The sequence below is a fragment of the Colias philodice genome, chromosome 3 (genome assembly GCF_061535455.1).
Source record: "Colias philodice isolate Cphi_HAF_F1 chromosome 3, ilColPhil1 Martin Lab GWU primary, whole genome shotgun sequence".
Taxonomy (NCBI): domain Eukaryota; kingdom Metazoa; phylum Arthropoda; class Insecta; order Lepidoptera; family Pieridae; genus Colias; species Colias philodice.
This window is the reverse complement of record NC_143088.1, coordinates 6,138,997-6,153,002: the sequence shown is the minus strand read 5'-3', so window position 1 is coordinate 6,153,002 and position 14,006 is coordinate 6,138,997. Positions and strand designations below refer to the sequence as shown.

The 14,006-nt window shown below is 32.6% G+C and overlaps 1 protein-coding gene across 1 annotated transcript in view; it reads right to left on the bottom strand.

The window, feature by feature from the left end:
- The window catches only part of LOC149489671 (uncharacterized), a 34,651-nt gene that overhangs the window by 1,786 nt on the left and 18,859 nt on the right, over positions 1-14,006 (bottom strand). The window contains exon 2 of the mRNA XM_089714352.1: positions 1,384-2,089. Within this exon, the coding sequence (XP_089570478.1) occupies positions 1,384-2,089 (706 nt within the window). The remainder of the gene's footprint in view (positions 1-1,383; positions 2,090-14,006) is intronic.

The window sequence follows — 14,006 nt, the reverse complement described above, 5'->3', positions numbered from 1 at the left end:
AAATCACCATGCCATACTTTTCGGACGATTCCAAATGGCCACCATACCGCCGAAAATCTGCAAAAAAAATTTTTTTTCGCCAAACAATTTGTACCAGTATTGCATTTGGATTTTTGGAGAGTATTTGATAAAATGTGACCATTATTATATTTGCCATACTTCTAGTGGGGGGAAAAAGTGCTGCCATACTAGAAAAATTAATTTATTCGTCACGTTTCAAAAATACGACTGTACAATACGTAAAATAATTTTTTACAGTATGGGATCATTATATTCCGTTTGTTTGTATACAATTCTACCTAGAAAAAAATATCGCAGATTGCAAACATGGGGCGGATGATTGTAAGACTTAAGCCAAGACGTAAAAAAAAATGAAAAGAATTGGCGATTTGTCGTCGTCGGTCGGTCGGTTGTTTGCCGTTGACCAGTACGGCATTTTTGGAAAGTATATGATGCAACGTGACCATTATTATATTTGCCATACTTTTAATAGAGGGAAAAATTAGTGCCATACTGCTACAAATCGTTCAAACTACGAATAAAATCTTACAATAAGAAAAAAATCTTATAGGTACACATTCGCCACCTCCCACAGGTATGGCATTATCACACTTCTACTTATAATTATTCAGGAGTTGTTGAAAAAAAAAATGTAGGGTGGTACAAATCGTTTGGCGAGAAAAAAAATTCAAAAAATTGCAGATTTTCCGCGGTATGGCGACTATTTGGAATCGTCCGAAAAGTATGGCATGGCGATTTTAGTAAATGGCTGCACGACGATGGTTACCTGTGCAAAAGTTAGCCCGGTACAAATGGTTGAATTTTTTTTTTAAATCAACGCATTCACGTCGGTAAGGCGGACTGTAAGTCGCATCGTAAAAGTATGGTATGACACTACCGCCTACATCTTTTTTAAGGGCTATCGGTAAATTCTAAAATTTTTGTGTTACAAATCGTTGGACTTTCGCTATTTATCCGACGAGTGTGACTAACGCCCACGCGACTAGACCACCGGTACCAGCGTTCTGACCATCATTTTTCTTTTTGTAATTGCGTACTAAGACCCCTCTAGACCGCCATCCTGTTACAAATGACCCGAAATTTTGTGTCAGTATCTCCTGGCCTAACATGTGCAATGTGTAAATGTGTTGACGTTCCAGCTCTTCTTATAGGTATAAGTATATATTTTTTATTAAACAATAAAAAAATATGTACTTAATTTTTAGGTACTTTTGTTTTTTGTTTATTTGTATAAGTAATTTAGATGTGGCTTTTAATCTATCTGATCAAGAATATTATCAAGAACGATAATGATTCTTAAATCTATGAAATATTCTATAATAGAGTTACATAATGTCACATCTTTAATTTAAATTAACTTACCCGCTTCATTGGTGTTATCAGCTTCTTCCCTTTTAACTTTTACAGCTGAGTCGAGGTCATTTTGCAGTATTTTATCGTATGCCCCGTCTTCTTTATTTTTATCTTCTGAATGAAGCGGTACTAGTTGCGTATATGTGTAATCTTTTGGAAGTTTAGGCTTAATATCATTGGCTAAATATGATAAACGTATTTTTAAGATCAATAATGGGCTATCTGGGGCGAATTTTTGTTTATCCTCAAAAAAATTTAAACGATTATCAAGAATTTTCTCAAAATCGCTCTCCTCATGTTGTTTATCTAATCCATTTTGATTAGATGCTGTAATCGTCTCCGAATTCTTATCAAATTGCGCAGGTATACTATTTGTCTGCTTCGGATATTCTCTCCGTAGTTCTTGAGTTAAATAATCGTCCAAATTGTATGATTCATTATTGCGATCGTGTAAAATGTGGCTGTCTCTATTATCTTCTTTGTTTTCATAAATCAGATTTGTAATTTCGGGTTTTAATAGTGGAAGCCGGTTGAGTAATCGCTTAAAAAATATTTTTTTAGTATCTCTATTTTGTAATCTGTTATTTAATGTATTGTCGTTGTCTTGATTTTCGAAGAAATTTTCTAACTCGAGACGATTCATCATTGGAATTTCATTTGTTGAACAAACTGTTACGATGGCGAGTAATAATAATGGAAGCAAGGAGTGTTGCATCTGAAAAGAAAATCACCGTAGTTAATATTTGTACTACTTCAATTTCATCGAAGTATTATTTTAAAAATATATCTATTCTTCAACACGAGTGGGTTTGCATTACGATATCATATCTATGGTAGTTATAAGTCGGGGTATTTAAAACTACTAATAATGACCTAATTCAGAAAACTCTTATTCTTAAAAGAAGTACTCTTTGTACTTCTTGTAAATTTTTTATAACTATTTATTTTCCATGATATAAGCAATCCTTCTTAAATTCGGTAGACTATGTATATTGGGTCCTTCTATGACAAAATAGTAGGTAAGTGGACTTTTTCAAACGGATTCTTTACAAAAAGCGTTTTTCGTTTCGTTTCATTATGCTTGTTGTAATATTGTAACGCCCTTCTATAAAAATGTTCTTGGTTTTGAATTCATGAAATATTCCAAAACACTTCAAAGACCTATTGTTGATGTCAAGTTTAGATAATGTAAATATTTTTTGAATTTTTGGCAAAATGAACTTGGCTCTGAATAAAAGGAGGCCAAATGAAGCATTCCTCTGACACGTTACGAGAGTAATTTGTGAAAACATTTTCATCTCGACGAGGGACGTAATGTGAATTAAGGTTTTAAATTATTTGAATGTTTACACTGTGAGGGCGGATTCTTCAGAAAAAATACGGGCGTAACCTTCATTCGGGCGACGACGTTTTGAATACAGGTGATATAAAACGGTTTTACCACGTTTTCATTATAACTTATGAAAGTCAATATCTGTACATGTGGATATTTTCCCAGAGGCGGTACCTAAGAAGTTAAATATCTATTTACCTATCTCTATTACCAAGATATGAGGTGTTGATTGCATTTTATCATATGTTAATATATATATATACATATTACAAAAATATAAGCTGCCACTCTAGAACTTTGCATGAAGTTTAAATATAATATAAGCCATTTATCTTAAAAAAATATAAAAATACGCAGTTTGTAAAAAATGACAAAGAAAAATATTTTTTTATTTTTCTAAGGAATTTAAATATTATTTCGAAATATAGTAGTACCTAGTTTATTTAATGGGGTATATTATTCAGTCATCAATTTATTTAAAAATTACTCTTCTTGAACTGATAATTACATTCAAAGTCGCCCATACCTCGCGCTTACTGACATCTTCAAAGACATGTATTTTGAAAACTAAGCTTCTAAATGCAAAAATTTTTCGTATACATACCGAGGATATATATTATATTATACAGGTGTAACATACTAAAATATAACCAAATCTGAAACCTGACCCTGAAATCTATGTCCGCTTCGCGTGAAATGCCCCATCTATTAGATTGTAAGACACAAAGCTCTGAAAACGTCCAATAGAAGATAGCATTATAGTACTATCGGTTACATACGAATCGCTCCATACGGGACGCTAAATCCGTAACCGGCATTAGTTAGTGTCTAGACAAATGCAATAAAATTATCTCTTAGAATCACAGTCAGCAACATGGCTCCTATGCTTTTAAGATAAAAGGACGAAGCGACTCCGCTCTAAATTTCCTTTAACTGTAACGACGCGCATGTAGTCTTTCGTCACAAATTTAATTATCTTTAGACTTTTTTGTGAAAATGAGAAGTCAACCCCTTAGATATTTTATTTTATGATAATTGAAACTTCACTCTTTGTTCACTATATCGATTCTTGGAATCTTATTAGGTCAAATAACTTGAAACTGAATCAGTCATTGTGTAGGAAGTAAGGGTCTAATAAATTATTTATTATTGTTTTGTTGATACCTATAGCACCTAGGTAAAGGAAACTATGTTTGTACCAAGCATATAAAAGAGGAAAATTCCTTATATTTTTGTTGCCGAATAATTTCACTCAACACATTATTTATACGCAAACGATTTTACTGCCTATAAAATATATATATATATATATATATGTCGTGGCCATATCGTAGATTTGCTCATTACATGATATGGCCAACATAGTTTGATCAGATCGTTAAATCGTCAACGTTTCACGATTTGGTCATCGACATTTGGCCAGATCGTATAATATACACACCGGCACAATTAGCGGAACAGAAAAAAAAGTGAGACTATGAGATAATAACGCATATATTTGACGAAAATGTAATTAGATACAAAATAACAAGTTGATTAACATCTTTTAACAGCGACTTTGAAAAGTCTTCGTTATTTTTTATTGAAAAATAAAGAAATTTGAAATAAGTGAAATTTTTAGATGATTATGAATCATCACAAAAAAATAAAAAAGTAAGCATTAAATGATTTGGCAATAAAATTAAAGCAAAATTAATAACGAGTGTTTCCCCCTCTTGCTCTGATTACGGTTTCCATTCGCCTGGGCTTGCTACAGATTATGTTATCGATGATTTCTTGAGGCAACCGCTCCCACTTCTCAAGTAATGCGTTTCCAAGTTCATTCAGATTGGTGGGGGGTGGCATTCTGGATTTAACCCTTCTTTTTAGCAAGTCCCAGACATGCTTTATCGGATTCATATCGGGGGAATTTGCTGGCCACTGCATCACCGGTATACCTACGTGGCTCAGATATGTCTGTAACGATTGTGCACTATGAGCACGAGCATTATCTTCCATTAGAATAAAGTCGTCACCAATAAATGGGGCAAATGGTACAAAATGTTCTTCTTAAATGTCTCTGATGTATCTATCTGCTGTCATGGTCCCTCCTGTGACTATCGCTAACTCCGTGCGAGCTCTCAAACATATCCCTCCCCAAACCATAATCAAACCGCCACCATAAGCCACTGTGTGTTCAAAATTAGACTATATTTGGCGTTCTCCTTTGTGTCTCCATATTCGCTGTCTCCTATTGATCTGTTTTAAAAGAACTCTGCACTCATCAGTAAAGAGAACCTGCTGCCATTCGTTCAAATCCCAGACGATGTTCTCGCGTATCGGTTTCTGTTCCGCTAATTGTGCCGGTGTGTGTATATCTTAAAAAGTCCATAAAACATTAAAAAATTCAGAATATTTTAAGAACTTGTTTATTGTCATTTAAGTTAGTGCCGCGGTAGCGCCGGCGAATACCAGAAGCGAATGGTTTTTTCAATAGAAAACAGTTAGGTTAGGTTAGGTTAGACTTTAATAAACAGCGCACGAGCCGAGCGAGCAAAGCGAGCGTGCCGCGGCAGCGGCCGGCGAATGCCAGAAGCGAATCGCTTTTTAAAAAATAAACAAAAATGGTCGCATTTCGTGAAATGGCCATCCACATTTGGCCAGATCGACGATCTGGCCAAATGTGGATGACCAAATCGTGAAACGTTGACGATTTAACGATCTGGCCAAACTAAATTGGCCATTTCATGAAATGAACAAATCTACGATATGGCCACGACATACATAATATAAGTATTACGTAGTATCCAAATAAATAATTTATATTGAGGATTGTGTTTCATTAAGTAGTTCAATAATGTAAAAATAATGAATTCTTGAAAACTATTGCGTGTGGGCTAATCACGTAAATATTTGATATACAATAGTTTCTGATTATCGCTCGGCGCTCCTGCTCATAAAGAAGAGGGTAGATCTTACTCGAAATCCTTGAATCTAAAGGTTATAAATACCCAGCAGTGGATTATAACTATGAGCATTATATTTTGGCCTTGTATCCCCGTTTGATGAAGAACAACTTTTTATAATTTCATACCGACTTCGTTTGGTGTAAACTGAATTAGAGGTACTTACTCTTAGTAACTCTAGATTTATCTACTTACTATCTGATACATTTTTTATAGCTTTAACCTATAAAAGTTTCAAAAGATGTCGTTAAAGAAACTAAATTGCATTTGAAAACAGCTTCTGATTAACGACCACTGACAACAGAACCTAATTGCTTTTCACTGCTTATATTTACAAGGTTCCTTCGTAACAGCTAGGAAAAATAATTGTTTAAAATGATAAATGGGTTATTCACTCTTTTCGTTTTGTACTTGTTAGGCGGTTGCTTAACAACCTTCCAATTATATACATTTCAACAGTATTATTAATGTAATGTTTGATATATCTATCGGTACTTACTCAAGGAAGTTTAAGTAGCTATACGAGTATACTGCCCAGTTATATCATATAATATATTATACTCTAACGCGACGTTATATAAATACATGCAGACTGCATAAAATGTGCTTAAAATTGAAAGAGTAATCAAATGAAACGACACCGTGGTATCACACATGTGGACCCATAAAAGTATAGTTCTGACGCTCGATAACATTGAACATTTACTGAAGGAAACTTGAGATACGAGTCGTTTGAGCCAGCGGGCTGAAAGCGTGGAACTGTGTCACATACTTTTACTGTGGAATGTGGATAGTCATATAGGGGTACTTTCAGGCTACCAAATGGAAACAACTGTAAAAGTTGAACGTTTATTATACAGGGTGACTGGTAAGACGTCAGACGCATTTTGACAGGAGCTTCTTCTCATGAAACTGAACAACTTTTGTTCTACAACTTTGCTGAATTCGTAGAAAAAAATTTGGACTTTGTATGGAAATCGGTCAGCTGATTAGCGAAGTTTCCTTACTATTTACATACGTAGCGATTATAATCACAGTTAATATTATTTATGAAGTAGGTACCTTGAATTTTGTAATTTTATAACGCATACAGTTAACGTGAAATCAATAAATGTCTTATGACTTATTTTTTGGACTTGAACAGTACCGTTTTCCAAACGCTATGAATTTATTATGTAGGTACCTATCTGCTGTATTTTAATCAATACTCGACAAACACTGAAGGCTGCTTCAGTAGGTAGTAATTAATTAAATACATAGTTGAGTACCATTATATTTTAGCCATCAAGTAGAACTCTTGGTATAATCGAAATTGTCGCCGTTACAAGAGTACCTACTGTTAAAATTTGTCGACATCGATAAGCCTAGAGATAAATTGATTTGACTTTAATTAATGGCTATTCATCTGACGAACTTAAGTTAAATTGATTACTTAATACGTAATCTCGGTTTCATCGTATATTGAAAGCCTAAAAGATATTCTTATTATATTCTTTAAAAATCTCTATACAAAATTTATTTCACTCTATTATAATATCCTTTATTGGCTACGTTAGATACCTACCTATACAACGTATTTAATATGTTGATAATATTTTTCAAATTAATTTATGTCGGATTTAAAAATATTCTTGTTAAATTTAAGCTCAAGGATCACTAATTTTGCTATACTTACGATAAATTAACTGAATGTCAAGCCTGAAATCTCTAGTAAAAATTAAACTACAAAAATAATTTGAGAGAGTGAAATCCGTGGAAAATTCAATACCAACGTCTTTCTTTTTGCCTTGACCGACTTGTAGTTTACGGCCGGAAAATATGAAGGTAGCCGGGTCATCCGTACATGAAATATGTGGTAGCAATATAACAATGGAACGCGATCAAAATTGACACATTAATAGCACCATAAAGCTCGCCGACTCATAGTTCCTAGAAATACTTTAATATACGATTTTTAAGTTTAGGTATATATAAGTGCATTTTGTACGAAATTAACAATAGCTTAGTTTTTCAACTTCCAGGAATATACGTAGAATGGGCAGGGGCAACGAACACCGAAGCTTAGGTCAAAATTCTATAGGAATATTGGTGACATTCATTTGTAGTTTCAATTTTGATACATCGGTAATAAAAAATTTATTATGTTCTGCAATAAGAATATGCTAACTGGAATAACACATTCCAGATAAACATAAAGTGAATAATAAAAAGAAAGACGACTCCAAATCTTTATGACAAACCGTACGGCGTCACATGTGTACCTACAAGGGTTCGTTGTAAATTATTATTATGGAACGGTCAGGCAGTTATTGTGCCAATTGTGGTTATGAAAATCTTCTGAATTTTTTAATTTAAATTTTTACTAGCCTTAAATAAGAAATAGACTGGTATACAATTAAATTATATTTTCATAAAGTATTTTTTTTAAATAAAGTCGTGTCTCATTAAAAAATAATACAACATCCAGGATAAAAAAAATGTTTTCATTGCTGTTAAATGACAGATTTGCTGAAGCTTGATGAAGATGCGTGTTTAAGCTAGCTTGTGTTAGCATAAGAATTATATATCAAGCTTACCTACTTATACCTAAGTATTATTAATAACTATAAGGAGCTCCGTACGCGGTGTTAATCATGAAACAATTAGGACGAAATCAGTTTGATGTAGTTCTAATGAACCTTACAAAGTTTGTGCTCACACCTAGCAAGTTTTATCTAATGTAATTACTGTTATCCAGATCTGTCTAGTTCGGTTTCCTGTTTATTTAAGAGTACTTTGATGCTGAACGAAACTCACATTAAATTAGATTATGGTAAGTAATATACAAACCTCATTAACATTGGTTTCCTACTAGTTAGAGATGTCAACTTAAATGAAACAGTAGGTCGAGACAAACGGCACTAACGATAGTAGAATATCTTAAACTTCATGAATCGAAACCGTAGCCAAATGGTGCAAATGGCAGGTTATGACAAAGGAATTAGATGGTAAGTGTACGAAACTAAACAAATATCAAGGCACTCGATAATAAAAATTTGAACGACATTTCTCTGTAAATTTCATGTTTTAAGTAAGTATTATATTTCTTTCATTTTTTAAAATGCATAGGTTAAATTTGTTATGGGCGGCGCATAATGAGGAAGTGTGGCTTAGGCAGAAGCGCAGAAATTTTTTTAGGCAGAATTTAGAAAGCATTTTTTAAATTCCAGATACAATATTTACAAAAAGATACCGCTTAGATAAACTTATTTTTATAAAGCTAAAAGCTATGCGATGATTTGCGCACACAATCCGCATTTTACGAGGGGGTAAAATGATGGCACCACCACTATGAAAACATCACAAGAAAAATCATGAATACGACAAGAGTAAGTAACATTAATTAAGATGCATTATATAGGTATATAGACTTACAAATCTTACTTTTCTCCCCTTAATTTTTCTAGATTTCAAAGAAAATTTAATTTTCCTGATGACTTGACTGCATGCATGTAGCCATAATCAAGGCAGATATCAACGAACATCATTATTTTAACAGGAAAGGAATACCACTCCTTCAATGTTTAAATGGTATGCCTTGCAACGGCTGAATTATACTTATTCTGATATGAGAAAATTAATTGACAACAGAAGTAAAATATTAGATAGTAAATAAATTGAGTAAGTTAGGTATATAAAACTAGATGGTTAAATAATTTTCAGATCTGTGACCATAATTTCAAAATTTTTAATGTAAATTCAAAATATTGTGGAGCTTCACACGATGCTTTCATATTCTCGTCCAGTAAAGTAGAAAACTACATGCGTGCACTTAATCAGCATGGGGAACAGTCTTGGTTATTAGGTAAATAACTAATATAATAATTAAAAAAAATTGGCACAGACAGCTTGCGTTACGAATTAATTAAATTTTAGGTGATTCTGGATAGCCCCAAAGGCGCTGGCTAAAATGACGCCAGTATTGAATGCTGCACCTGGGTCGAGAGACGAAGACTCACTACTCGTCATGTGCAAGCACGGAACTGCATCGAGCGTTGCTTCGGTTTACTGAAACACGTTGGAAGTGTTTGCCCAAACATAGAACCCTCCATTATCAACCTCACATTGCCAGCAAGTTTTTTCGTGTTTTTGTGTATTGGAATTATAAAAGTAGTTTTCCGCTTTTATACATGTTCAACTACGTTACATATTTTAAATATGCCTAATTGTGAAAGAAATGGATTTTTAAACTTCTTTCCTGTTAATCCACACAAAATAAAAAGGTAAAGCAACTTTTTACATCTCTAAAAATCTTTTTCCCTTTTGCACGCCTCATAAGCGAAGCGGAGGTGGGTACTACTGTCACTTCGCGCAAAACATCTGATTTTTCAAACTTAAAATGTCTTTATGTATCATACATTGCACTTGTAAGATAATACATACACACACATATTAAGAAAAAACACTATTTTTAACATTCATGATATTTTTGATGTCATTTTTGTTATTTAAACTAGTTAAAAAACAGTTTAAAAAAGTTCTGTCTTGGACGTCCGTGTGTCTGTATGTGCGGAGGATTTTCTTGTTAACACGATAGCGACCGAAATACTTTACTAATCGAGTCTTTTTTTTTCTCTTACGCTTGAGTATGCTCAGGAATAGAACCCTTTCATTTTTCAGGGTCTGATTCGATGTGGTTTAATTGTTATTAAATAAACAAAAATAATAATTAATAAATAATTATTAAAAAAAAATTATGAGGCGTGCACTTTTGGATTTTCCAAACTATTTTTCAATGCTATCGTGTGACGTGTCAACGACTAAGCGATCTTTATCAAAAACCATTCAATCAATTAGACATTGCAAATAAAGTAATACAATCTAGTCTGAAAATAGTCAAGAGTAAGCTGCCTAAACTCTTATTACGTTTCAAACCGTTGTGATAGTAATCTCCAAATTTGTAGGGATGGAACAAGCTTAGTCGGTAGGAAAAGTTTCGTCTTATTGCCGTTGATTTCAAATTGCTTTTATTCACCAACGAAGGTTTTGTAACTATTTATTTACCTTGCGTATACGATTGTTTATTCACGACTCGTGATTTATTTTCATAGTACTTAGGTATAGGTGTAGGTGTAAGTTCGGAGCCAACTCTCCTATTCCAAGACTGTGCAAGATGGTAAATATGGGTGATATCATCGATATTAATAATACATCTCTCCGAACTGTTCGTAAATTGTTTGTATGTAAGCTTAATGGATAGCATGTAGTCCTAGTTATTAAAAATAATTATTTTTATTTTGTGTAATTTATATTTGCATGTTGTGAATACCTAGGTATAATTGTTTGTTACATTTAGAAGAATATAATAAGTCTGTAATTAATACTTAATGAAACAATGTAAACAAACGTTGGTATTTCTACTAAATAAATAAATAAATATATAGGGTAGTAATGTAATATTACTGTAATAAATTATGTCCGGCCGAAAAAGTTGTTTTTATTCTTCCGCACCCTTTCTCCTGATCCCTGAACTAACTACCGACAGAGGAGTCTGTGACGTCTGAGACAGTAACATACCTATTTATCAATACCTACATACATGTAACTTTTTTAAACTCTTCAATATATACTCCAAATAGAGCCTTAAAAGCGACATGCAATATTGTATGAATTTTTCACTCCATTACCTTTCTGACATTTCTCGCTTAGACATCCATACTTAATATTATAAATGCGAAAGTAACTCTGTCTGTCTGTCTGTTACTCAATCACGCCTTAACTACTGAACCAATTTGCATGAAATTTGGTATAGAGATATTTTGATACTCGAGAAAGGACATAGGATAGGTTTTCTCCCGGAAATCCTACGGGAACGGGTTTTTCTTTGAAAACGCGGGCGAAGCCGCGGGCGGAAAGCTAGTAAAATATAATTTAAAGGTTGATGTTCGGCATGTAAAATATGATACTATATTTAGAAGGAGGAGTATTTCTTGTGATTTTCATATGCTAGGAAATGATTGGCATCAATCATGGCAAATTCTAACCACACGGATAAAAGTGAGGCATTATATAGACGCTATTTTATTTTCTTTGCTATTATTATAGATACTTTTAAATACTGACTAAATTTTATTAAATGTAGTTGTTTATAATATAAAATTGAATGTCTATAATCATTAATACTTATTAGTATAAATGAGCAAAGAACTACTCGATCCACTTCGAAGCACTCAAACAACATTTCCTGCTTATTTCCTGAAATCTATTCAAAAGAAATCACCTTTGCTCAAAAACGGTATGCAAAGAATCGACTAGAACAATATGACAATCAATTTATCAAGTATTTGCGATGCAGATTTAGGTATTTAGATTTGAATAACAGTCGCGATGAAGCGATAACAATGCAAATTATTTTAACTAGAAGGTCAAAGATGTAAGGTGATTTAATTCCATATAATGTATCTATACATTTTGCCATCAGATTCTGGTTTACCTATAGGTAAACCAGAATCTGATGGCAATTAGGGAAATCAAAATTTTGAGTGTGCAACCCTAGGGAAAATGGACTGAACGATCTTGATACTGCTTATTTTTGATTTTGTCCTCAATATCATTAGTCACATTACATAAGTGGACAATACTGTACTTAATAATGAGATATCCACTTAATATCATGTAGGTACATACTTACATGTATAATATATACATTACATATTACTTTTAACAAGGTAATACATATTATTATTTACACATACCTATATTTGAATATATCATTATCATTATGCCATGTGAAAATATGGATGTAATGATAATGCAGATCAAAACTAGATTGCTTGTAATTTTTTATAAAATGAAATAAAAATAAAATAAAACTATGTTTATTTTCGTAAGTATTAACAGATACACACATTATAAAATTGACTTGGACAGCTTGGACTTGACGAATAGCCGTATTGGAAACTCCAGTAATAAGTTTTCATAAAATTATATTGTAATCAACAAACAACATTATAGTTACCTACTCATAATATTTTTAATTTAAAGTATCAAAACGGGTAAGTCCAATTTACCAATAAAATCTACAAAATTGAAAATTGTGATGTGTTTGACCCTTCTTCATCGAATATTTTTCTATACACATTGTAAACAACACCTTTTGCTTGTGATCGCTGCGGCTTTTTCGACATTTTCGAAGATTATTTAGACAAAATTCTAAAAATTATTCATCAACTACGAAGAAGACAAATAATTTGACAACCAATTTGATAGTTTTCAAATAAAGTTGCCACCTGAAAATCTTTTATTTCTTAAATATAAATTTGCCATCAGATTCTGATAGACCTATAACCTCTTCTCTATAATTCTTTGCTCCTTTTGTCACTCATCGATTCGGGTCTCAAATGTGTTCACTCAATCTCGAGTCAGATAAAAATCGCATTTCGAATGAAATTCACGAAGATTGGGTGCCAACATTGGGATATCTATGGGTAACGAGTTACTTACAAAAGTAGGTAAGTATATTTTTATTAGTTTATACATTGTATAATATACGAGTATACCTATAGGAACTACATGGCTTATTATAATGATTGTAATGGAATTTTGTGGAAGTTAGGAATGGAATTCAATTTGAACACTAAAAAATTAGAAATCATTAGAGATTTGAGGTTTAATGTGCCGGTTTTAAAAAAGAATAAATGTGTTTACAATTCCTACTGATGACGGACGCCCCAAAAACAAAGATATTAATAAATGAGTTTATGGATATTGATATTGAAGATTCCTATAAATTATCACCACATTATGATTACGACGGTCCCTTCAGTTGACCTGCCGCTTTAAAAGCTCGGGTCCTTACTCCTTAGGGTAACTCAGTATAGGTAAATTTGATTTAACCCAACATTACTCAATAAACCAATTTAAGCGTACACTTCGGTGATAATATAAGTCTTTTGATTCCATTTAAGGTCAATTTTGATACGAAATTCACGCCAGTTGCCGAGTTTGATAAATAAACGCTTTCAACCATTCCATGCGACCATAATGTTTAAAATTGATGGAAAATAATAAATTCTTATTTTAATTGTGAATGATCAATTTATATAATTTTTTTGCATACACCAAAATAGCATCGACAAGAGATATAGGTAACTTGAAAAGCTATTCAGAAACCTTTCTAAATCTCAGACCAATCACTCAAAACACGTATAAACTTTTGCACTACTATAGGTTAAAATAGTAGATTTATATATGTATTGCAATGCTTAGTTGCAATGTTTGTACATAATTAATTTCTTTTTATTTGCGTCATGAATGCTTACTACTACATTGGTTTACAATTACAATAAGAAAAGGTTTGGAAATGTGCTTTAAAC